Source organism: Mastigoproctus giganteus, chromosome 2 (genome assembly GCF_048544385.1).
Source record: "Mastigoproctus giganteus isolate SK-2022 chromosome 2, ASM4854438v1, whole genome shotgun sequence".
Taxonomy (NCBI): domain Eukaryota; kingdom Metazoa; phylum Arthropoda; class Arachnida; order Uropygi; family Thelyphonidae; genus Mastigoproctus; species Mastigoproctus giganteus.
The window spans coordinates 232,633,149-232,660,691 of NC_143576.1; the positions used below are offsets into that span (position 1 = coordinate 232,633,149).

The 27,543-nt window shown below is 36.5% G+C and overlaps 1 protein-coding gene across 2 annotated transcripts in view; it reads right to left on the minus strand.

The window, feature by feature from the left end:
- Git (ARF GTPase-activating protein GIT1) overlaps positions 1-27,543 on the minus strand; it is a 421,403-nt gene that overhangs the window by 163,279 nt on the left and 230,581 nt on the right. For both annotated transcript variants that reach the window (XM_090369031.1, XM_090369030.1), the window contains exons 12-13: positions 17,627-17,750; positions 6,716-6,885 (exon numbers count right to left, since the gene is read on the minus strand). In XM_090369031.1, coding sequence (XP_090225157.1) covers positions 6,716-6,885; positions 17,627-17,750 — 294 coding nt within the window. The remainder of the gene's footprint in view (positions 1-6,715; positions 6,886-17,626; positions 17,751-27,543) is intronic.

Here is a 27,543-nt window from a genome sequence, read left to right on the forward strand (position 1 = left end):
CTGAAGTGAAATATTTAGGTGTGACAACTGATTACAAGCTAGATACATCTTTCTTATTTATTCAGTAAAGTTAAGTTCACTGCAGCTATTTTTAGGATATCAAGAGCAGAGTAAGGATTGTCAAGAAAAACTTAGAAGCTATACTACTCTGCAGTCTTCCTCCTTTTGGTACCTCTGCTGCTGGAGCATGATACCACAGGGCAATAAATATTAGATTAAAATTCATGTCATTGCAAAGGACAATGGTGTTGGCTATTTTACGATGGCTGCTTTGCAGGTATTAGCTAGAGTGTTACCATTGGACTGTTTCTTAGTATTTCAAGGGTATCATTTTAGTATTTTCATATCTGTAAACAGATCCCAACTGCATTTATTGAGATTGACACACAACAAGATGCTAAGAGAGAGAGAAACAAAGTTGGTGAACAAATGGCACGACAGATATCTGTAAACAGATCCCAACTGCATTTATTGAGATTGACACACAACAAGATACTAAGAGAGAGAAACAAAGTTGGTGAACAAATGGCATGACAGATGGGATACACCGAAGCTGGATTAGTGATTAAGAAATTTATTACTCGGATTTCTTATTTAGTGGACATAAGAACAAATAAGCTCTACGAGCATGTTCAGTTCTTATATTCTTACAGGACTTGGTTTGTTAAATGTTTAAAACTATAAGTTCAGCCTGAGCAATACACCTCTGTTTTTGTGGAGAGGCCAGGAGCTGGAGCCATGTTTTGTATGACTGTCCACATTATTTGGACATCAGGACAGAAATTGAAACTATTATGAGAACAATTTCTCCTGGCCAAAAGATTAAACTCATTGAAACTCCCTTTAATCTAACAGATGTCATGTGTTTGCCAATCATGTAGTAGTAGTGGTAGTGGTAGTAATGGAGGCATGTGATGCAAGAAAGCAAGCATACAAGCTTATGTAACTTTAACCAAAAAAAAAAAAACACAATTTTCATACATCCATTCCCTCTAAATGTTTGTCCAGTTTCTCCTTGAATTTATTTAAGCTATCAACTTCCTCAACGACAGATTGAAGTTTGTTTCAGCAATTAACCACCTGCTGTCCAAAGGCAAATTTTTACAACTGTCTTTCCTCAATTTGAATTTATGCCCCCTCAGGTTCGTAATCTAAGCAAGCAGAAGAATCTCATCAGAATTAGCATTAGTAGAGGCATATGATGCAAGAAAGCAAGCTTATGCAGCATCAGCCAAAAAAAAAAACAAAACAAAAAAAACGCTCCCATTTCACCCCTCCATTTGTTCCAAATGCCTGTCCAGCTCAGCTTTAAATTTATTTAGGCTATTAGTTTCCACAACAAAAGATGGAAGCCTGTTCCACCAATCAACTACTCGCTGGCTAAAGACAAATTTCCACACATCTATTCTACAACTATCTTTCCTCAATTTGAAACTGTGCCCCATCAGTTTCTTAGTCTGAGCAAGAGGAAGAATCCCATCAGCATTCAGCTTACTCAACCCATTCAAGGCCTTATATACTTCAATCAGATCATCTTGCAGGTGCCTACTCTCCAGGTGCAGCAATTTGCAGAATTTAAGCCTTTCTTGGTAAGAGCACCTCTCTGTTCCCCTCACCAATCTTGTTGCCCTTCTTTGTACTCGTTCTAGCAACTCTACATCCTTCCTAAAATGAGACCTTCGGACCTGTACACAGTACTCTAGGTGTGGCCTGACCATTGCCTTGTGTAATGTGATAATCATCTCCCTGTCCCTGCTAGCAAAATTCCTATATATCACTGACAAGACTCCATGATCTGCTATGGCAGCCTGTCTGCACTGCAGCAAGCATCATATCTGACTGCACAATTACCCCCAGTTGGTATGTTTCTCTTCAGTTAATGCTACCCATATGCAGTACTTTGCATTTGTCAATGTTAAACTTCTGTAGCCACTTCTTAGCCCATTTTCCCAACTTATCTAGATCCAGTTGGAGTAGCATACTGTCTTTACTGTCCTTAACAACCCTGCCAACCTTTGTATCATCTGCAAACTTGGACATTAAACGTAATATACCTTCATCAATATCATTGAAAAATATACAAAACAACAATGGGCCCAACACCAAACCCTGAGAAACTCCACTAATAACATTTGTTCTCAAAAAGCATTGTCCATTGATTACCACTCTGTTTTCTTCTCCCACTCAACCATCCCTTTATCCATAGCAGTAATTTGCCTCCAATGCCGTACTGCTCCAATTTGTACAGCAGTCTTCCGTGTGCAACAGTGTCAAAAGCAGTCCTGAAATCCAAGTATATGATATCAAAATTATTTTTGGCATTCAGTTCCTTTGTGACCACATCATAGTAACCAATCAAATTGGTCCGACAAGACCTCCCTTTGACAAACCCATGCTCTGTCTTAACTATTACTGCAGTCTTGTCTAGATGATCCTGCAATGCTTCTTTCACCAGTGATTCCATTATTTTCCCCGGAACACAAGTTAAACTAACAGGTCTATAGTTACTTGTGTCACCTTCTGAACCCCTTTGTGAATTGGTGATACATTTGCACGCCTTCAGTCGATGAGGACCTCTCCTGAGCCCAAGAAAGCTCTCATAATTATGGCTAAGGTTTGCTTACTTCCTTTGCTGCCTCCTTTAATATAACTGGATAGATCCCGTCCACCCCAGGTGCCTTCCTTATGTTTAACTTCAACGATTTCTCCTCCACTTTGCTCTCAATTATTACAAAATCACTTATCTATCTTAGTTAGCGTTTGATAATCTTCTGACACTCCCCTCATTGAATAACTCATGTGTGAATGTAGATGCAAAATACTTATTCAGTTTATCAGCTACCTGAGCTTGATCATGAATAGTCAATTCATCAATGTTAAGTGGTCCAATCTGATTCATTTCCTTCTATAGTTTACATAAGTTAATCCATCTATCAACCCAAAACTAGCAGTTTTCCGATCCACTTAACACTTCATTGATAGCTTTAGCTATCAATACAGTTAGGAAGTTATTGTACCCTTTCTATTTAATTGTATCCCACCCCTGTAGAAGCAGTCTCTCTTGTGAACTAGCACAGACTATGCTGAGAAAAATTCTATTCATTCCACGAGCCTTTCACAATATCTCCAGGGTTGGACTGAAGGCTCTCATCATACACTCCCTCCAATTATACTTGGGCAGAATTGCAGAAACTTTCAAATTTAACCGTAACTCGTGACTTTTCCTTAACACTGTACTTGTTAAGTAAGTCAGCAGTTTTCCGACTCTTAATGTCATTAGTGCCAAAGTGCACAAAAGGTTATATTGTTCCACAATATCACTCGCCTTTTGAGCACTTAAAGGATATCTGCTCTACATCTTCAACTTTTTACATGGCAGACATACCTGTTTCTGCAGACAAGAAGTGGTAATAAATGGACACTGCTCTATATGGACTAATTACTGTTTTGTGTATTTATTAATGATATTGATGAAGGTATATCAGGCTTAATATCCAAGTATGCAGATGATACAAAGGTTGGCAGGGTTGTTAATAATAGTAAAGACGGTATGCTACTGCAACAGGATCTAGAAAAGTTAGGCAGATGGGCTGAGAAGTGGCAACTGAAGTTTAATGTTGACAAATGCAAAGTAATGCATACAGGTTGCATTAACCAAGAGAAACGTACCAACTATGTGGTAATACATCAGGGAGGTGGAGTGGTAATACGCTCAGGGCAGGAGTTTTGTCAATGATATATAGGAATTTTGCTAGCAGAGACAAGGATGTGATTATACGTTTGTATAAGGCAATGGTCAGGCCACAATTTGAGTATTGTGTACAGGTCTGGAGGCCTCATTTTAGGAAGGATGTAGAGTTGCTAGTAAGAGTACAGAGAAGGGCAACAAGATTGGTGAGAGAAGCAAAGTGGTTCTCTTACAGCATCTGGAGACTAGGCACCTGCGAGCTGATCTGATTGAAGTATATAAGGCCTTGAATAGTTTGAGCAGGCTGATGGGATACTTCTGCTTGCTCAGATTAAGAACCTGAGGGGGCATGATTCAAATTGAGGTAAGACAGTTATAGAACAGATGTGCAGAAGTTTGCCTTTAGTCAGCAGGTAGTTGATTGCTGGGAACAGACTTCCATCTGTTGTTGTGGAAGTTGATAGTGTGAATAAATTCAAGGATAAACTAGACTAACATTTGGAGTGACTGGATGGGTGAAAGGGGAAAGTTTTTTTTTTTTTTTTCTTTTGGCTAATGCTCTATAAAGCTTGCTTTCATGCATCATATGCCTCAACTAATGCTAACGTTTCTATTCCAGCTATCCTTTTTTGCACAATATATTTCCCGTTTCCTTGATAATAGATTCGCCAACAATAGCTATCTCTAGTGGGACCTGTGCATTCTGCTGTGGGGGTTGCTGCTATGTTGCCTGATGCACAAGTGTGAACTCTGGTGTTGTTGGGCTACTGAGAGGTAGATGGGTCCCATTTTGATCGGCCCCATGATGAGCTCACAGTTACATTTGTTTCTAGGGCAATTAACCATTCCTTCAGTGACTCAAATTCTACTAGTAATGTACTAAGTTTTAATTTGACATTGGTATACTTCTTACATTGGGTGCAAAGAAAATAATCGTCAGTTAAGCTTTATTTTTTTACTAGACTGACTTTGAATACATGCCACAAGCTATATGAGTGACAAACTCATGAAACACGGGAAATGCCAATATATATTTCTGGTATGAGCCATGAGTTCACAGATTCTTTCTCACATTCAGAACTTAAGCACGTCAGCACAGAATGCATGTGGTATGAAATAGCTTCCAAAAGTGAAATGACAGGGCCACATCAAAGAAGGTACAATGTGTGCATGGCACACGGGTGCTAGATTCTCAGGGGTAATGCACCATCATGGTATGAATAATGGCAATTTGTTTTGTTTCAATATACTTATGTTAAGTAGCACCTGAATTTATAAGGGCTGATTTATTTGTGCAATATCAACAATTGTTATTGGCACATTGGCAAGTTTTCTAGAAGCTACAGAAAGGTTGAATATGAGAATATTTGGCTAGAATAAATGAATTCCAGGATGAATTTGACTGTATAGTTAAGGACAGAAGGGATGGAAGTGTACTTTTTTGTTAATTCTCCAAATTCTTCCTCAAGCTCTTGTTTAAAAATAAATGATATTAGTTTTAGATATGAGTAAACAGAGACAAAAATATAAATATTAACAGAGTAGTTGTATTATTTCCATTTCAATACATATGGAAATTAGATTGTTCACACTGTTTGTTCTTTGCGTTGGCTGTCATAGATTTATTATAGCTTTATTATTTTTTTGTAAATTTAAAAATTAATTAAATTTAATAATAACAGAGTATGTGTTTATTTTTAATTTATGTATTGAAATTAGATTGTTCCTGTTGTTTCTTCTTTGAGGTCCATCGAACTTTATTACAACTGATAATTCCCTAATTTTTAGAGTATGAGTGTTTTATTAATCATATAAATAATATAATCATTGCCTATTAGATAACTTTATTAATAAGAGATTCCTTAATAGATTTCAATTGTACCAATTAAAAGAAAGCTTCAAGGCTTTCAAAATCAATAAATATAGATAAAAAAGAAAAGAAAACAAGACGAGATACATAACAATTACATGTTATTTAACTCCAAGTCCATCAACACCAATTAGCATTAGCAGAGGCATATGATGCAAGAAAGCCAAGATTATATAGCATCAGCCAAAAAAAAAAAAAAAAACCCCTTCCCGTTTCACCCATCCATTCACTCCAAATGTTTGTCTAATTCTGTCTTGAACTTATTTAAGTTGTTGACTTTCACTACAACAGATGGAAGTTTGTTCCAACTATCAACCACCCGCTGGCTAAAGGCAAATTTCTGCACATCTATTCTACAACTATGCACATCTATTCTACAACTGTCTTTCCCCAATCTGAATTTGTCTCCTCAGGTGAGTAATCTGAGCAAGAGCAATAATCCCATTAGCATTGAGCTTGCTCAACCCCAAGAACTTATACACCTCAATTAGATCACCTCGCAGGTGCCTAGTCTCCAAATGCTGCAATTTGCAAAACTTAAGCCTTTCTTGGTAACAGCAACCCTTTGTTCCACTCACCAAACTCGTTGTCCTTCTCTGTACTTGTTACAGCAGCTCTACATCCTTCCTAAAATGAGGCCTCTAGAACTATATGCAGTACTCAAGGTGTGGCCTGGCCATTGCCTTATACAAGGGGACAATCATCTTCACATCCCTGCTAGAAAAATTCCTGTATATCATTGACAAGACACCATGAGCTACTCTTGCACCCTGTCTGCATTGCTCAGAAAACTACATAGCTGACTGCACAATTAGCCCCAGATCCTTTTCATTCTCCACTACCCTGAGTGTAGTACCACACAGTTGGTATGTTTTTCTTGGGTTACTGCTACCCATATGGAGTACTTTGCATTTGTCAATGTTAAACTTCAGTTGCCACTTCTCAGCTGGGCTGAGAAGTGGCAACTGAAGCCATGTGTCAATTACTTGACTTATTCAGATAATAAACATTTTAGATAATCAGTCCCACTGATTATGCAAATCACATAGCATTTGATCACCATTATGTTTTTTTTTTTTTTTTCATTTCTCCCAATTGCATAAAATAAAATCACTAAAAATATAAAATGTACAATGAAAATCAGACACCAATAATACCTCTGTGGTACCCAAGTTTTGTTCTTGACAAGAAACAACATGCTCTCCAGTACTACATTCTTCATCTGATGCTACAGTATCATAAAGAGGTTCATCATCACTAAGATTGCCTTTATCTTTTCTACTTCCTTTGTCAGATTTTCCTGGGGTGTTTAATTTCTGTTCTAATCCTAGATAGCATTTAAAAGCAAAAAAAAAAAAAAAAAAAAAACCCTTGTAAATTAATATAAGCAAAGATCAAAAGGTTTTATCAATATACTTTGGTTTTGAATTCTAAAAAACATTTAAATTTATAAATAAATGGAAACATTTTCTAAGTTCTTTAATTAGAAAATTTTTATAATTTTTATTGTCTTTTTATTTTTTTTAAATTAATATATACACATGAAGGGGCATAAGTTCAAATTGAGGAAGGATGGTTGCAGGATAGATATGTGGAAGTTTGTCTTCAGCCAGCAGGTAGTTGATTGTTGGAATAGGCTTCCATCTGGTGTTTTGGAAGTGGGTAATCTAAATGAATTCAAGGAAGAACTAGATAAACTATTATAGGGAATGGACAGGTGACATGGGAAGATTTTTTTTGTTTGTTTGTTGATACTGTATAAATTATCAATGGCTTTATCAATGGCTGATACTGTATAAATTATCAATGGCTCCACTACTAATGACAAATACTAATACTAAATGCCACACACTAAACAGGGTGAATTTTAAAAGTCATCCATTAAGTACAGAATGTATTTACTCCTTGAGAAATGCAAAAGAAAAGGTCTAGTGACATTTTTGTTAATTTATCAGAGAAAAGTAAACATGATGACATACAAAGTAAACATTGATATATAAAGTTGTGGAACTCTGCAAAAGCAACCCAAAGATAACTATGGTACAGTTCTGTTGAATATGCCTTGGCAGAGGCAAATTCATTATGGGTTCATTCTTTCTATGTGACTGATTCATTTTTTCTGATACTGTTTTATGTCAATTACTATATTATCTACTTTTAATTTCTCACAAATATCTGTTCTCTGGTGATCTAGCCTTGTAAAACTTAATAGTGGTCTTAAAAATCTCATTTGTGTTACTTCAAGTTTTTGTGCATCTTTCTTATTTATTATCCAAGTCTCACAACTGTAGAAGAAGGCTGATTTTGAAGTGATGTTGTGCAATCGTAATTTTGTTTCAGTTGTAATTTGTTTTCCAAATTGGCACTTAATCGTTCTGTAAATTTTTAGTATATTTTTGTAGTTTAGTGTAGATATCTTTCCCTTCGTTTGATATTAAATTTCCCAAATAGTTGAAATCAGATATTTGTCCTATTATTTTCTCATCAGTAACAATTTTGACTCTGTTTTTTTTCACATAATCGCATTGATTTTGTTTTTGACGTGGAGATCAACTCATACTTTTTGCCTATTTTATTCAGTTGATTAAATGCTATCTGTAGTTCATCTTCCAATTTTGCAATTATAACTTGATTGTCAGCATATAATATAGTTTGGATTATTTATTAGTTTATCATTGTTTATCATATATATCATCATCATCATCAGCCATTTTCAATCCACTGCAGGATGAAGGCCTCTCCAGCAACTTTCCAGTTCCTTCTGTTTTGTGCAATGGCCATCCATTTACTACCCACAAACTCATGAATTTCATCTGTCCATCTCTGTTGTTGTCTTCCAGGTTTTCTCTTAGCTTCTCTTGGGTACCATTCTGTTATTTTTCTTAATCCATCTGTCATCATGTCTTCGAGCTATGTGTCCTGCCCAAGGCCATTTTAGTTCTTTAGTTTTGATAAGAATGTCCTTTACTTGAGTTTGCTGCCTAATCCATGTGTTTCTCTTCTTATCTAACAGTCTGATTCCCAATATAATTCGTTCCATTCTTCGCTGTGTAGTTCTCAGCTTCTCTTCCATTCTTTTGGTGAGTGCTCAAGTTTCACTTCCATAAGTCATGGTGGGGACTATATATTGGTTCATTATTTTACGTTTCAGACAAATTGGGATAGTGCTCCTCAGTATGTGACTATATTTCCTGAATGCTATCCATCCAAAATTTATTCTTCTCTTGACTTCCAGCCATTTATCATTATTACAGCCAATGACTTGTCCCAGATAAGTATATGACTCCACCTTTTCAATTACTGTTCCTTCAATCATTATTTCCCTTTCCATGGCATACTTGTTCATCATTACTTTTGTTTTAGCCATATTCATCTTTAGTCCAAAATCCTTACTAACTGTGCATAACTGATTAAGATTTTCCTGTAATTCTTTGGGATCATGGCTTATGACCACAATGTCATCTGCAAATCGTAAATGGTTTAGGTACTCTCCATTCACATTGACTCCTTTCTGCGACCAGTCTAATCTTCTGAAAGCTTCTTCAAGGGCAGCAGTAAACAACTTAGGAGATATTGTCTCCTTGTCGAACTCCTTTCTCAATTTTAAATTTACTACTGTCTTTGTCTAGTCTAACAAAGGAGGTAGCACTCATATATTTTCTTCAAAATCATAATATATGGGGTATCGTGCCTTGTCTTTCCAGTGCCTAAAACATTGCCTTGTGTTGTATAGAGTCAAATGCCTTTTCATAATCCATAAATTCCAGGCATAATGGTGTTTTATATTCATTTGCTTTCTCCATTAGCTGTGATATTATGTGAAGGTGATCCACAGTTGAGAATCCTGTCCTAAAAGCCAGCTTGTTCTTTCGGTTGATTCTCATCAAGTATTCTTTCTAATCTGTTAGTAATGACCCTTGTAACAACTTGTAGGTGTGGGATAACAAGCTAATTGGTCTATAATTTCCAATTTCTGATTTATCTCCTTTCTTATGTAACAAAACTATGATTGCATTATTCCACTCCTTAGGTGCCACGCCTTTTCTAATGTATTTTGTGAAGAGTCTTGCCAGTTTTTGTGTCATGTCTCTTCCTCCCAATTTTACCAACTCTACAGTAACTTCAATCTTCCCCCGGGGTTTTCTGATTCTTCATTTTCTTCAATGCATGTTCTACCTCATCAGAAAGGATATCAGGTATGTTGTGTTGCTAATTTGCGATCCATCTTCCCCACTGCTGGCATCATTCCCTCGCTCCTTGTATAACTCTTTATAGTAGTCTTCTGCTATTTGAATTATGCATTCTCTGCTATTCATAAGTACACCATCGCTATTCTTCAGTTTCAGTATCATTTGTCTTTCTGTATTACTGCTCATGGCTGCTGATTTAAATCCTTTGTTTTCCCTTAATGCTTGTTCTACTTTTCTTGTGTTAAATTTTCTTATGTGTTCTCTGAGTCTCTTTCTAATTGCTTTGCATAACTCAGTATACTCAATTTTATCCCCGTCAGTGTTTTTCTTGCTCTTCATCTGTCGTCTTCAGTTCATCACGACAAGTGTGTCTTGACTGATTTTTTCTTCTTTGGATTTCTTTTTACCTATAGGTTTCTTGGGCTTTATCACTTTCAGAAAGTTGTAATATTCCTCGTCGATATCTTGGTCTTGAACAGTCTGCAAAAGCTCAAACTTGTTCTTAAGTTCCTGTACACACTGCTGTTTCTCCTCTTCTGTTATCTCATAGACCTTTATATTATTTACTCAAGTCAGTTTTTTCCTTTCTTTTTTTACATCTATATCAAGTGTGCATCTTACCACTCTTTGATCACTTCCAACGTTTACCTTGTTCAGGACAGTAACATCATTCATGATATATCTTCTGTTAGTGAGATGAAGTCGATTTCATTAGTTGTTAATCCATTTGGGCTCTTCCATGTCCGCTTTCTCTTCACCCTTTTCTTGAAAAAAAGGGTTCATTACTGCCATGGACCTGCTACTTAAGGATGTGTCTTAGCACTAGTAGTATGCTGTTGAAGAAGGAGACGGCAGTCTCCAAAAGCGCCAGGTTTATTGTTTTATCGCTTTTAACCCAGTTTATTTTAGATAATTTTACTGCTTTTAACTATATTTTAACTATATTGCAACTATAATTTAATCGTTGTATTTTATTTTATTTTCATCACATTTCACTGTATATTATTTTATTTTATTTTATAGTAAATTTTCAGTTTAATTTCTTGGCTGGTGTTTATCATTAATTATTATAGTAACTTGGTAGGATGTTTTGTTTTATGTATAAGAGAAGGACCATATGAGTGAGGGTTTAGTTATAACTCATTATGTACATATAAGATTGAAATTGGGACAATGTAAATGGAGGAGGAAGCCTGTGTGGAATGGTTAAAAATTAATAAAAGAAGTTACATTTTAGATATCACCCCCCCACCCCCAGTACAACTGCATTATCCCCCCACAACCGCATTGTGGGGGAAGGGGAATTGAATGATGACAAATTTCCCCTCACCATGCACATTGATATTCTCCAGGCAATCTCAGTGTTGCTTCCATGGATATAACAGTTTTATAGTGCCTTCTAGTTAATTTATTAATTGTATGTTATAGCAAGTTGCCTACCTGCTGGTTTTTTTTTGTGTGCACTCAGGAGCTATGACTACTGTTTTTTGTTCTTTGTACCACTAAATTTCATCTCCATTGTACAAGCAGTAAGCGTGCAGTTAACTTACATTAATTTTGAATCTAATAAAGGAGTTATTTATTTTGGAAAAAAATTTTCTTATTTTTAACCCAAAACGGACATCAAAAGTATTTTACATTCATTGTTTCGTACGGAATCAATTTTTTTCCCAATGTACTCTTAACTTCACCTGAAACTTATGTATTTATTTCACTTTTGATGTGAGCTATAGGAAAATGTCATACAATTTTTGTCCTGCATATATCTCCAGCATGTGGCCCAAGTTAGTCCAAACCCCCCTTATTTTAAATTCGTATTTATGTTATATAGATTTATATTGAGATGACCATGCCATTATAGTTATCTGTTGATAGCATAACAAATTTCAGAGGTGAAAGCCTCCCTACATACAATGTGGTGCTAAAACTTGTTTCTGGTGATGGGAGAAAAAACAAAACCAATCTAAACCATTCATTTACACCAGGATCGGATTAATTGGGACACTTAAAAAGTACCCCATGGGGCTCATATCTGGTGAGTATGGGCTCGGTACACCCAGGGTCCTGAGCTGGATATCATCATTCTTCTCTTTCTTGGTGATTCCCTTCTATTTCTGACTCGTGTTTTCTCTCTCTCTCTCTCTCTCTCTCTCTCTCTCTGGGTAGGGTAATTCAGGATTTTTTTTTTTTTTTTTTCGGCTGGTGCAGCATAAGCCTCAGGCTTCCTTGCACCATATGGCTAATAATAATAATAAGACATTCCTCAAGATTCTGCAAATTCCACGAGTCTTTCACCAATTCCAAAATTTCCTATAGTTCCCCCTTTCTGCATTTTTTTTTTTGTCTCTTTCCAACCTTAGCATTGAAGTCCCCCATAATGATAGTGTAGTGAGTTTTCTGTTCATCTAGAAGACTCAATTTCGGTGTACATTTCCTCAACCTCTTCATCATCATGGTTCGATGTTGGCACATAAATCATTATAACCTTTAACTTATACCTCTTAGAAATCCTGAGTAGTAGTCTTGACACCCTTGGTGATGTACTTTTGAATTCCAAAATGTTGTTTTTTATATCTTTATGGACCAGAAAGCCAACTCCACCTTCACTCCTTTCACTGTTTCCATTGGTGTACAGCAGATTTCCACTTGATAAACTCAAGTGATTCATTTCTTCTTCTTGTCATCCAAACTGATGATATTCAAATTCACATTTTATAATTCCTTTTCCAGCTCTAATATCCTGTCTTCACTGTTGAGCGATCTTACGTGGTAACAGGCCAAGTTCAGTTTCCATGCATGGCAGCTTGGTCATACCGAGAGATTCTTAGCACCCTGTGCTTCCACTCTGATCCTCTCGCTGCCGTAACAGGGGGAGTGAAAGCCGCTGGGGACTGAAGGCCATTTGTTTTGTCTTACTCATGTGATGGAGGGTTTTTCCCTCTTCATGCTGACCTTCTTTCTCAACAGTACTGTTGAGAAAGAAGGCTGAGCCTTTGAAAGCTTCAGATATTTTATCGCTTTTAACCTGGTATATTTTACTGTATTTTAATTTGTTTTACAGATATTTTATTGCTTTTAACCTGTATTAATAACTACATTGGGGGTAGGGAGTATACATTAAGTAAATCAATACCTGGTATATTTTAGTGTATTTTATGATAATTTAATTGTTTGTTTTATATTCACTGTAAATAGTAATTTATCGTAAGCTTAATTATAAAGTTATCAAAATTTTGGCTTTCGTTTTATTTCGTCATTTCAACATATGGTTGGTGAAAAATACTTAAAATTATATTATGAATATACCCAACCCCAGAGGCCTATTTGGAGACAGAAGTTTGTTCCAACAATCAACCATCCACTAGCTAAAGGTGAACTTCCGCGCTTCTATCCTACATCTGTCTTTCCTCAATTTGAATTTATGCCCTCTCAGGCAATTATTCTGAGCAAGAGGAAAAATCCCATCAGCATTGAGCATGCTCAAACCATTCAAGGCTTTATACACCTCAACCAAATCACCTCACAGGTGCCTAGTCTCCAGACACTGTAATTTGCAAAACTTAAGCCTTTCTTCGTAAGAGCAACCCTTTGTTCCATTCACTAATCTTGTTGCCCTTCTCTGTACTCATTCCAACAGCTCTACATCTTTCTTAAAATGAGGCCTCCAGACCTGTATACAGTACTCAAAGTGTGGCCTGACCATTGCCTTACACAAGGGGATAATCACCTCCTGCTAGAAAAATTCCTGTATATTGACAAGACACCTTGAGCTACTCTTGCAGACCATCTGTACTGCTCAGAAAACTTCATATCTTCTTTTCTGTGACAAAGCACTAAAATCAAAATACTTTGAAAGAGTAATTTGACTTAAACCACTCTGATTTTTATTGGCTCATAACTGGATGATATAGTGCTGGTAAATCAGCAGGGTGGCATCCCTGTGGTAAAAAACACTATAGCACAGGGCCTGACAAGACCACCTACTTTTTTTTTTTTTTTTTTTTTGGCGAAAAACATTTTTGGTTTTTTAAAATTCTGCTTGTAGTATACCAATACCTGACATTTTCCTAATGTTTAACCCCAGGGGCTCACATCTGGTGAGTATGGGCTTGGCACACTCAGGGTCCTGAACTGGATATCATCATTCTTCTCTTTCTTGGTGATTCCCTTTTACTTTGACTCTCGCTCGCTCTCTCTCTCTCTCTCTCTCTCTCTCTCTCTCTCTGGGAATATATATTTTTTTTTTGGCTGGTGCAGCATAATCCTCAGGCTTCTTTCCATCATGTAGCTAATAATAATAATAACTTCAATACTTATTATGTAATTATTTATTTTTCAATGAAAAATTTTAATTTAATTTTTTTTTTTTTTTTTTACATATATTACCTTAGGTGTAAATATTTGCTTGCAAGATCATCTACGATTTCAAATAAATTAGATAAAGGTTGTAGATAATCTGCATGAAAATAAGCTAAAAAATGAATGTTATTAAAGTCAGAATAGATAAGAAAAATTTAGAATGTGGATTACGTGGACTACATATTGAAGTCCAAAACTTCAATATGTAGGATCCAAAAGAACAAGTTAGTAAATTTGTGCATTTAGGAACTCAGGAACACTCTTAACTGAAGGCAGAAAATTATATTGAAAATAAACAACAGAATAAATAAAGCCAAACATGTAGAAAACCAATTAAACAAATCATTTGGAACAAAGAGAAATTAGCCAAAAGACAAAAATTGCTGTTCATAACTTAGTTTTTAAACCTATTTCAGCCTATAAAGTTGAGATGTAGATAAGAGTAAAAACCTTCAGAAATTACAGTTTGAAGAAAAATAAATTAAACTAAGATTTAAGTAATGGCTAGATCACATTACAAATGTGGAGATAAGAAAAATTCTTGGAGTAACAAATATCCTAAGAAAGGTAAGTAAGCAAACGTAAGATGGTGTGAATATGCAGAAATGATAGTATTAGAAAAACAAGAATTGGAGGAAAGAGAGTTTACTCTGGCTAGGGAAAAAAATCTAACAGGAAATAGGACAGAATGGAGGAAAATAATGAGTGCAAGACTGGTAGTCCTCAAGGACTCATCTATGCTATTGTCAGGACCAGCACTGGGTATGATAGCTTTGGATGGTGATAAGAAACATGGAGATCCTGTTTGTTGGAAAACTATTAAGTCAACCTCAATGAAGTCACTGAACTAGCTGATATGCAATAAGATATAGTAATAAAATATTTTCCCTTTCTCTCCTCTTTTATTGTGTATACCTGTTCAGCAAAAATTATCATTATTTCATTGATCACAGCTTATATCAGTATACAGTAAACCCCCGCTATTCGCGGTATCCGTATTCGCGATCGCTGGTTTAATATAAAATGAAACCTAAAAAATGTGAATTTTAAAGTGCCGTGAATATTATCCGCCATAAAAAAACATGGGCGTGGCTAAAATTATCTTTCCCAGTCAAAATAGCGCTCAGTGGGTGGAGGGAAAGGGGTGACAAAATCGCGCTCAGTGGGTGGAAAGGGGTGACAAAATCGCGAGTGTGGATGTTTTTTGCTAATCCTTGTTCAGTACGTGTTATGTGCTTGTCATGGAAGATTTGTCGTTTGCTTTTAATTTATATGCTTATAAATTGAATATATTTATCAATTTATATATTAATATGCTTACAAAAGTGATAAATCTACCGTTTTGCAGTGTAAAACAGACTTTTTCGAGTGTGTTAACGGACGAAAGTGACTATTGTGGACAAGTTCTTTCTAACCCCTACAAAAATATGGCTACAAATAACAAGAGAAATGTGAAAATATCAAAGAAGGTGATGACATTAGCGAATAAAATTGAGTTATTAGACAAAATTTCTAATGGTGAAAGTGTCTCCTCAGTGGCAAAACATTATAAAATCAATGAGTCAACGGTTCGATCAATCAAAAAATCGGAAGAAAAAATCTGCCGTAGTGTCCGTGAAAACGCGCTAATTGCTTCAAAAATTTGCTCTGTAACTCGTGATGTTAAATTAGAAAAATTGGAAAATGCTTTAAATCTGTGGATAGAAGACCGAACTCAAAATAAAATTCCGTTAAGTTCACTTTATCATTCATGAAAAGGCAAAACTCCTTTATCAACACTTTAGCGAAACTGGTGATAGCACTGGCGGGATAAGTTTTTTTGCTAGCAAAGGCGCTGGTTTGAAAGATTTGTTTGAAATTTCTAATAAATATTACATTTAATATTAAATTGTTTCTTATTTTCATTTCGATGCCTTATGCTTGCATTTCGCCATGTACTGTCTATGTACATAGTCATATTATGCAGGTACATATAATACATACATACATAGACAAAATTTTAGACTAGTTTTTCTTATATATTTCATACTTTGGAACGGAATCCCTTTATTACTATGGGAGCCAATAACTCAGTATTCGCATTTTCAGTATTTGCGACATTTCTCAGAACGTAACCCCCGCGAATAGCGGGGGTTTACTGTACACTCAAAAGGGCTGGAAACATTTACCTTTTTTAAGAGGTTGAGAGAGCGCTTTTTAGAATTTAACTACTAACATCTTTCTACCCATCGGTATTTTAGTAATCAACTCTTTGGTCTTTTAGTAATCAATACCTCTATATTTATTTCATTTCTGAATGTTACTGTGGTCTTATTATGTTCTAAAGTTTAATCTTATCACAAATATTATTTCCATTTCTCTATAATAAGATTTTTTCTTTTATGTGAAAAAGAAAGTCATGATAATATAATCCACACTACTTAACAAAAAAGAACCATATCAAAAAGCTCTTAATGATAAAAGGCAAAAATTATTCTATAAAAAAGAAACAGTTGTTACTGATTTATTGATTCTGTATTAATAACTACACTGGGGGGTAGGGAGTATACATTAAGTAAACATATCTTTCAGTTAAGTTAGTGAGAGAAAAATTTCGGGCTAAGGTAAAGACAAAGCCAACATGAGAACCACGGGAAACTTTTACCGATCAAAAGCATTTCCTGGTACCACAGCTTCTCCCTGCATTCTCGGTAACAGATGGTGCATGTTATTGGTAGTGGCAGCAGAAGTCAATAATGATGTATCGATTAGTTTTTTCTTATTATTAAAAGCAGATTATCGGAGTTCATGAGTGGGCTGAAATTTACTTATGGGTAAACCTCCAGATTGCCTCAGTCTTTAGGGTGTTTATCTCCCTTACCCACTGTTTTAACCCGATACGAAAACCACTTCTACAGACGATGTGTGTTATCGGTAATTCTCTGAGTGTAGCACTGCAGTTGGTACGTTAATCTGGGGTTGCAGTAGAAGTCGTTTTCCTATCGAGATAAAACAGAAGGAAGGGATGATAAACACCCTAAGCCTGAGGCAGTCTGGAGGGTGTAGCTGTAAGTAAATTTCAGCCATGAAGGCATTACACTCACGAACTCCAATAATCTGCTTTTAATAATGAAAAAAAAAAAAAAAAAAAAAATCTAATCAATACATCGTTATCGACTTCTACTGCCATTACCAATAACATGCACCATCTGTTTACCAAGAATGCAGGGAGAAACTGTGGTACCAGGAAATGCGTTTGACCACAAAGTTTCCCATGGTTATCTTTCTTTACCTTCACCAAATTTCATTTTAATCAAAGGGTAAGCACTGCCTTCCTTATTGGTACAATTCATTCACTGGTTTCACACAATAGATTTAATCATTCATTGATTAAATCCATTTTCAAAAACTACAAAAATTTTTTAATTTGATCCAAAAACTCTCCAAAGAATGCAATCAGATTTGTTGGAATATTTTGCTATAAATACTAAATATTTATATACTCTTTTTTTTAATACAAAAAAGAATTAATATATAAACCTTTGTCTTTAGGTATGTAACTGGTGGAAGATGACCCTTGCTGCCTTCGTTTCACTTCACTTAGGATATCTATGATTAAAGTGGCAAATTCCCTCGCATTAAACCTAGCCAATTTCTGCCTTCCCTAAAACAAAAAAACAACAAAAAAAAATCATTTCATGATTTCATGGCTTGCAGTTATGCAATATAAAGAGAAGATCAAAAATTGCACTACGCAAGAGAAACTTAACTTATTATTACTGATTCCAAAATGATTAGATTTAACATGATGTGCTGAAATTACAGTTTCTGGCAAGAAATGAATTATGACAGCGGCTGATCACCGAGGTTTATGTATCAAAGATGCAGAAAATTTGTAAAAATAAAGTGAACCACAGGTAATGAAAAGTTTTCTTGAAGTAATGTGTTGCGTGAAATGTCACATCGGTTGTTAACACTAACTCAATAAACAGATATGAAAACACTTACCATATTTGCTTATGTAATTAGTTTATCGTGAACTAAATGAACAAAGCATACTAATTATATATCCAAGCTACTAGTATATATTTGTAACAAAAATATATTTATATAAAGGTGTTCTAAATAAGCTAACATCTTATGGTTTTTTTCTAAATGTTTTTTGTAATTGGGTACCCAGTTTTCTCTTTGACTGCTCACTGCAGGTAATGGTAGATGGCTCTCTGACTTCTAATTTTAGCATTAGTAGAGGCATATGATGCAAGGAAGCAAAGCTTATACAGCATTAGCCAAAAAAAAAAAAAAAAAAAAAAAAACACAACTTCATTTCACCCATCTGTTTGCTCCAAAAGTTTACTCAGTTCCACCTTGAATTTATTTATGCTATCAACTTCTACAATGACCGATGGAAGTTTGTTTCAGCAATCAATCAACCACTCACTGGTTAAAGGCAATTTTCTACACATCTAACCTACAACTGCCTTTCCTCAATTTGAATTCATGTCCCACCCCCCTCAGGTGTGTAATCTGAGCAAGAATCCTATCAGCACTGAACTTACTCAAACCATTCAAAGCCTGATACACCTCAACCAGATCACCACGCAGGTGCCTAGTCTCCAGACGCTGCAATTTGCAGAATTGAAGCCTTTCTGGGTAAGAGCAACCCTTTGTTCCACTCAAAAAACTCATTACTCTTGTCTACACTCATTCCAGCAGTTCCACATCCTTCCTAAAATTGGGCCTCCAGACCTGTATGCAGTACTCAAGGTGTGGCCTGACTATTGCCTTATACAAAGGGATAATCATCTCATCCCTGCTATCAAAATTCCTGTATATCATTGACAAGACACCATCAGCTGCTCTGGCAGTCTATCTGCACTGCTCAGAAAACTTCATATCTGACTGCACAATTACCCCTGGTCTTTTTCATTCTCCACTTCTGAGTGTAGCACTGCAAAGTTGGTACGTTACTCTGGGGTTGCAGCCACTCAAGCACAGTACTTTGCATTTGTCAATGTTAAACTTCAGTTGCCACCTCTCAGCCCATCTGCCCAACTTTTTCCAGATCCTAGTGCTGTATCATACTGTCAATAACAACCCTCTCAACCTTCATATTGTTAGCAAACTTGAACATTAAGCCTGATATACCTTCATCTATATCATTAATATAGAAAACAACAATGGATCCAACACTGAAACCTGGGGACTCTATTAATAACATTAGTCCATGAAGGGCAGTGTCCATTGATTACCACTGTCTTCTCCCACTCAACCATCCTTTTATCCATAGCAGCAACTTGCCCTTAATGCCACTATACTGCTCCAATTTCTAGAGCAATCTTCCATGTGCAACAGTATCAAGAGCTTTCCTGAAATCCAAGTATATGATATCCATATTATTTTTTGCATCCAGTTCCTTTGTGACCATATCGTAGTATCCAATCAAATTGCTCAGACAAGGCTTTCCCTTCATAAACCTATGCTGTGTCTGAACTCTAAACGGTCTTGTCTAGTTGATCCTGCAATGCTTCTTTAACCAGTGACTCCATTATTTTCCTCGGAACAGAAGTTAAACTAGCAGGTCTGTAATTATTTGGTGTCACCCTTTGATCTGTCTTTGTGAATTGGGATACATTTGCACATCTCCAGTGAGTGGGAACTTTCCCTGAATCCAAGGATGCTCTCATAATTATGGCTAAGGATTTGCTTACTTCCTTTGTTGCCTCCTTTAATATAACTGGACAGATCCCATCCACCTCAGGTGCCTTTCTTACATTTATCTTCAACAATTTCTCCTCCACTTTACTCTCAGTTATTACAAAATCATTTAGCTCCCTGTTAGAGTTTGATAAACTTCTGGCCTCTACTATCCCACAGAATTACTAATTTGTGAAATGTAGATGCAAAATACTCATTCAGAATAACAAAATTTCTGTTATACTTCAGGATGACCATATGGTCAGAGGAGTTCACAAGATGTTTGTTTTTTGGGAGCATTAGCAACTAAGGCCATGTTTCTCCGGGAATATGCGGTGGTTATTCCCCGACCTTTCTGCATCCTCTGTATTTGTGGGCTCGAATCCCAGTCTAATCAAGAAGGGTGTGCTACGCACTGCTGCTCCTTCCCACGTGGCTACGGAGGCGCCAGTTCACAAGATAGAGAGAATACAACAGCATTGTATTTTGCAGTCACGGGTTTGAATCCTAGTCGCTCAAGGCACATGTACTTGTGTATCATTACACTTACCACTCTGCTATGGGCGGCCTGCTTCAGTTTGTCAGCTACCCAGGCAAGATCACAAGTCAAACCATCGATATCAAGTGGACCAATCTGGTTTATTCCCCTCCTTCTAGGGTTTTCATAAGTAAAGTCTGTTGTTTTTCTTTGCATCCTTTGGCAAGCATTTCCTTAATCTGCCTACAATTTCCTTTGACTTGATTACACACTAGTTTATATCTACCATAGGTTTCTGTGTCACCTGATAATTTATATGCATCCCATGCATTTTTCTTCTCTGTTATGAGTCTCATTAGTTATCTGACATCCATTTAGACCATAACCTTGAACAGTATTTCTTAGTTGGTGTGAAAAGCCTAGTAGCTTCCAACATTAATTCCTTGAATGCTTTCCATTTAGAAATTGCTGTTGGTAACATCATCAGTTGGTCCCACTATATAGAATTTAAAAATTGTCTGAGACTACTGTAGTCATCTTTACAAAAGCAAATCTTTACCCTTTACCCCTGATGGTAGTTACATCTTGGAAATAAATCTCACATAATTACAGTGATCATTGCAACCAAGTGGTTCCTTTTTCTGCAGATTCTTAATGCATGAATAATCACTGCTGGTAATCAGATAAAGAGTATACTCCTTTTGGTTGCCTCTCAAACATGCTGCTGATGTAGAAAACAATCATCCAATAAATCCACAAAAGACTTATTAGTGCACGAGTGATCCACCCATTGCTAGATCTATTGCTAAAGTATGTCCAGTCAGGAGCTGAATGTATGTGCACTAGTATTCAGTGTGGCAAGGTTTAGTGCCTCTAAAAAGGTTTCAATGAGTCGACTCCATCTATCTAATTCAGTAGCGCCCCATAAAGGATGGTGCCCGTTAGTCCCCTAATATACCGAGAGGTGTAGGTATCTCTGTATGAAGAGGTCTTCAAGTTCTTTTAAACAGTAAGTATGGTTTGGCTGTAAGTAGATTGAGACTAGTGTTACTGCAATATGGAGAGTTATACAAACAGCAACAGCTTCTATTTCAGTTTGAAGTGAGATATGCTTAGTTGGGATCTTTGAATTTATTAGGATTGCTACACCACCATGGGCAGCATTTTCTGTATTGCGATCTCTTCGATAAAGGCAATAGTTCTTTATCGAAGGAGAAATTTGTGAGGTTAAGTTTCTTGAAGACAAAGAGAAACTGGAGAATATCGGTTAATTAAATCATGGATATCATCTGTGTTGCAACGAAAGCCTCTGCAGTTCCATCGTACAATGTACACTATTATTTGTGTTTAATTGTTGGAGCTGTATCTGGCTTCTTTTTCCAATTTTTGTTTGTCTTTTTTTAGGAAAATTGGCCGACCAGTGTCCATTTCTTCTTTGACATGGATTTTTAAAATTGGATCTTCTTGTATAGATGTCACATCTGTGTCCATGGTTGTGTCCTGAATATTTTTCATTATATTTGAGTTTATAATAAGTGGTGTGGTAGCACTCATTAGAGGAGGAGATGCCACTGGTATTGTCAGAGGAGTATTATTTGCTTGTTCGTCAGAGAGGACATTCTAGCCCAATCAGAAACTGATTTATTAGTAGGAACTGTGACATCAGTTTCAGTAGAGACAGTTTGGTATTTTTTTACTGTATTAGCATAGGAAATATTTTTGTTTATAGTAGGTGCAACTAGTCTTCTTGCTTCTTGACTTTGTTCTCAACTTTGTATTTTACTATTTTTTTTCTCAGTTTTCCATTTTTCATAAGTTCTGGAATATGCAGGATGATCACCTTTGCAATTTGGAAAGGTCAGTTTTGTAGTCATACAGTCACTTTGTATGTGATCCGAGGAACCACAGTTAGGGCAGACAGGAACTCCTCTGCATACAGTTTGTGAGTGGCCATACTTTTGGCATTTATAACATCTTAAAGGACTGGGAATGTACGGGTGGATACAGCAAAGCAAATAACCTGTTTTTTCAGAGGAGGGTAAGTTGGGCGTATTGAACATGAGAATAATATTTCTGGTAGGCATAAGTTGATTATCTTTTTTAGTCATTATACGTTTGCTTGAATTACATGTTGTCCATTCAGCTCTTGGGTTATTTCTTCCTCTGTGACATTTAAACAGTCCCAACCGGATACGACACCCTTAGATGAATTAAGGGTTGCTTGAGGAGATATTTTTACTGGAATGCCAGAAAAGTTTGTTAGCTGTAAAAGTTTCTCCGAATACCTGTGGTTCGTAGTCTCCACTAGCAGGTCTCCTGATTGCAATCTCTTGACAGTCTTAGGAGATCCTGCAATACCTTCCAGATGTTTTTGTATTACGAAGGGAGACAGTTTGCTCACTGGCTGACTAGTGAGGGAGTGGAAAAATTAAAAAAGATGGGCAGGGTTGCTTCATCTGATTAGTCTTCTGTCTCTTTGGATGATCATTTCCTTAATCGTTATTGGAGTCGTGGTTAATGTAGGTGTCTCTTCTGGATCTTGAAGGCTCTAACGGTCGATAATTATTTTTATCCATAATGGCGCCTTTTGGCCCTGCAAGTTTCTCCTTACCACCCAGGTTACCGACCCTGCCATAAGGAGGCAGGAACAGTGTTGCTTTGTGGCCAAGCGTAGAGTCAGTACAGTTAGTACGGCTATCTAAATTAAAGAAAAAGGTGCTTTCCTTCTTCTGGGCTCTCTTCTTATTTCTTTTAAGAAATTAAAGCTACTTAACAGAAAATTTTAATAAGTGCAAGAGAAATCAAAGGAAAACTCAGTCGCTGGGAAGAAAAATGCTTGATATATGCACAATAATTACATGGCCACGGAAACACTTAGCACCTGGGTAATAGATAATTAAGACATGTCTCTAAGGTAAGTAAGATAACTTTCTAAGAATTTTAACTTTAATAAAATTACTTTCAAATACAGCAGATTAAAACTGTTAATGGCATATTAATGTACTTTTTTGCCAGAATGATTACCTCTGCCACACTGGGAGGCTTGAAAGCTGCTCATTTGTCACCACATTCTTATTTTTTGTTTTTTTAATTAAGCAATATAAGATTTTGGTAGGGATGGGTTAACAATATAAACACTTTTATAAAAATCTTCAGTTCATCTTCCCAAATAAAGTTTGTGAAATCATTCATTCTCAAAAAAATAAAACAAAATCAGTGAGTTGAAAAAATTTGGTACTGTGAAAAAAAGAAAATCAGAAAATTGCAAACACACAGTAACCACAATATATTTTATTGAACATCATATTCAAAATTTATGGGTCATAACCATTCTTCTTGAAAAAGGGCTGCCACTGCTAATAAAATTATTGGAAAATTAGAGATACAAGACCAAGAAATGAGAGATCACACCAAACTCATGCAGTCAGCATTTCTCAAAATATTCAGTGGTATATATACTGTAGACCTGATATAACGTAGGTGATGGTATCCAAAATTTTGGATCATGTTATAAGTGACTGCACGTTGTGTTGAATTTACGTATTTGGACGTAACCTCAAATAATGATCGCTACAAGTGAATGGGCGAAAATAGATAAAAAAAAAGGATGTATTAATCATATACTTATTTTTGGATGCTGAAAATAAAGATCTCACTCCAATTTTTTGGGGTTTTATTGCTAAAAAAAAAAAAAAAAAAAAAAAAAAATATTCACACAAAACCAAGCTCACACATGTAAAAATCAAAAATAACTGCATTCTATCACTATCAATTTTTAAAAAAACAGCAATACACACCTAAATATTAAGATCTTGGAAATAACAAGATGCATTCTGGCATTCAAATAAATAACTGATATGAATCATCAGAGCCGGATTCAAACTTGTTGAGGCCCTAAGCTATAACATGCTCTCTTACTGTTCACCTGTGACAATATTAAAAAAGGATTTTTTAAGATGGGGCAAGGCCCTTTCTAGTGCGAAGCCCTAAGCTGTAGCTTACTTAGCTTATATGTAAATCTAGCATGGGAATCAGAATGATCCACTTGATATCAATGGTTCAACAGTCTATGATTCTGCTCAGGTAGCTGACACTGAATGAGTATTTTGCATCTACATTCACACAGTCACATGTCACTTTTTCTGACAGAATCTCAGTTATCGGTTGATTCAACTACTGCTCATCTCAGATGCCCAAATTATTCGCTGTATGATTCCTTTCGCCTCAAAGGTGGTACTTGTTCATATGTCTGTTCTGATATTCCCTGTCAGAGACTTGGCAATTTGGAATCTCCGCTCTTTGATCTTCTCTGACTTAAAATCTCTCTACCTCATTGCGTCAATTAATCTGTTGTCTCTACTGTTCTCCCAACTCGACTAATCACTTGGAGCTCTTTGACTTCCTCTCTTTGCAACTTGCCTTTCTCCAGTCCAACTTTCCTAACAGTGAGGTAATTTTCCTTTGTCATTTTAATGTTCACAACTCCAGCTGGCTTCCGTTTTCTAGTCACACCGACCCATCTGGTCGAGATGCTGAGGCTTTTGCAATTACTAATGACCTTGCAGACTGTTCATTAACCTAAAAGAATACCAGACAATCCTAACCATACAGCCAACACGCATGATCATTTTCCCACAAACAACCTTTCTAAGTACATGGTCGAAGTGAGAGGTCCTTTAGGCACTTCAGATCACAACTTGGTGATTGTCTCTTCTCCAATAGAACCTTTATCTCATGGCTAATCCCAACCTAGTGTTGTTTGGCATTACAAGAATGCAAAATGGGATGACCTGAGAGACTCCTTTTCTTCTTTTCCATGGTCGGATTACTGTTTCTAAACTTCTGATGTCAACGTTTGCTCAGATTGTTTCAGTGAAATTATTCTTGCAGAATGGAATCCTTTATCCCACATTCCACTTTAAAATCTCGTCCTCTATCTAAACCTTGGTTTTCCAATAAATGTGCTAAGGCTGTTCAAGAAAAGAATGTTGCATATCGTAATTGGCTCGTTTCTAATTCTTCAGTTTCATTTTCTGCGTACACCAAAGCTCGCAACAATTGTAAAGCAGTTATTAATCAGTCCAAACTGAGTTTGAACAGGCTAAGAGTAGAAAACTTGCTTCTTGCCCTAATGGTAGCCGAGCATTCTGGTCTCTTGACAAAGCTATTGGCCGCAACTTTTGCCCATCTCTGCTCCCACCTCTGTCCAAATCAGATGTTTCTGTTGTCACTTCAGCCAAGGATAAAGCTGACCTGTTAGCATCCCATTTTTCTTCCAACTCATGTATTAATGATCTTGGTAAAACACCTCCCACCATTCCCAACACACTCCATTCAATGCCCCCTGTGGTCTTCCGTCAAAAGGATGTCAGAAGGATTTTGAAGAATGTTGATGCTAAGAAAGCTCCAGGTCCCGATGGTATTTCTCCACTTGTTCTCAAAACCTGTGCTTCTCAACTTACTCCTATTCTTTGCCGCCTTTTTTTACTTTCTTATTCCAAAGGTGTTTTTCCTTCTGCTTGGAAATTTGCTCATATCCAGCCAGTTCCTAAAAAGGGTGACAAATCCCTCCGATCCAATTATCGTCCCATTGCAATTACTTCTACTGTTTCTAAAGTAATGGAGAAATCAATTAACTGCCAACTCTTAAACTACCTAGAAATCTTCCGTCTGATCAACGATCGCCAGCATGGATTCCGTCAGTGTCGATCCACTGGTGATATTCTGGCTTATTTTACCCATATACTGACTAATTTAATGGAAAGGTTCGGTGAAACACAAGTAGTTGCTCTTGACATCTCAAAGGCTTTCGATCGTGTTTGGCCTAAAGGTTTTCTAAACAAGCTTCCATCTTATGGTTTGCCAACTGTTTTTAGTAATTGGTTATCCAGTTTTCTCTCTGATCGTTCACTGAGGGTAATGGTAGATGGCTTTCTGTCTTCTAACTTCTCCACTAATGCCGGTGTCCCTCAAGGTTCAGTTCTTTCCCCCACTATTTTCCTCTTGTATATTAATGACCTTCTTCTATTGACTAGAAATCCTATCCATAGTTTTGCCGATGATAGCACATTGCATTCCACTTTCCATTTTCAAAAACCTTGTCCTGCTGAATCAGCTTCAGCTTCTCGAAAATCTGCTACTAATTCCGTAAATGCCGATCTTCAGTTAATTCTCCAGTGGGGTAATGACAACTTGGTTGATTTCAACCCTTCTAAAACTCAGTCTTGTCTTATATCTTGCAAAAAGGATTCTTCTGCTCCTACGCTTATCTTTAGTGACACTCTGATTTCTAGGCAAAATGATATATCTCTTTTGGGGATTACCCTGACTTCTAATCTCTCTTGGCAAAAGCACATTACAAATATTGCTTCCTCTGCAACTAAAAAACTTGGTTTTCTCTTTCACTCTCAGCATTACTTTTCTTCCAAACAGCTGCTTACTCTGTATAAATCGCAAATCCGCCCTGCCATGGAATATTGTTCCCACATCTGGGGTGGTGCCCCCAAAACCTCTCTCAGGCTTCTTGGTTCCATTCAGAAGAGGGCAGTTAGGTTAATTAATGACTCATTTCTAACAGAGTCTCTGCACTCGCTGTCTCATAAACGTACTGTTTCTGCTGCATGCCTCTTCTACAGATACTTCCATGGGCACTGTTCTTCTGAATTGACTTCTATAATTCCCATTCTCTCTTTCAAAACAGTCCGAACACGTGCCGCCACCAGCCAGCCAACATCCATTTACTGTCCAACTCCAAACTCACAGAACCAACTTCTCATCTTCCTCGTTTATTCATTCAACTGCCGTTTTCTGGAACAACCTTCCTTCATATGTATTTCCTGAAAATTAGTCTACAGAAATTCAAGTCCAGTGTCAACAAATATCTTCTTTCGTCTTCTCAACCTCCAACCCAATCACGGTAGTAAGTACTATAGGTTCTAATACCTGTAGTGTTTGTGGTTTACATATATAAAAAAAAAAACACATTAGGAGTTATTACGGGAGGAGAATGCCAGAATTTATCAAACTGTAACAGGGAGGATTTTGTAATAACTGAGAGAAAAGCAGAGGATAAATTGCAAATGCATCCCTAATTCACAAAGGGAGATTGAAAGGTGACACGAGTAATTACAGAGTCACTGGTTAAAGAAGAACTGCAGGATCATCTACACAAGACTGTGGTTATAGTTAAGACACAGCATCAGTTCGTTAAGGGGAAGTCTTGTCTCTCTAATTTGACTGGATACTATGATGTGGTCACAAAGGAACTGAATGCCAAAAATAA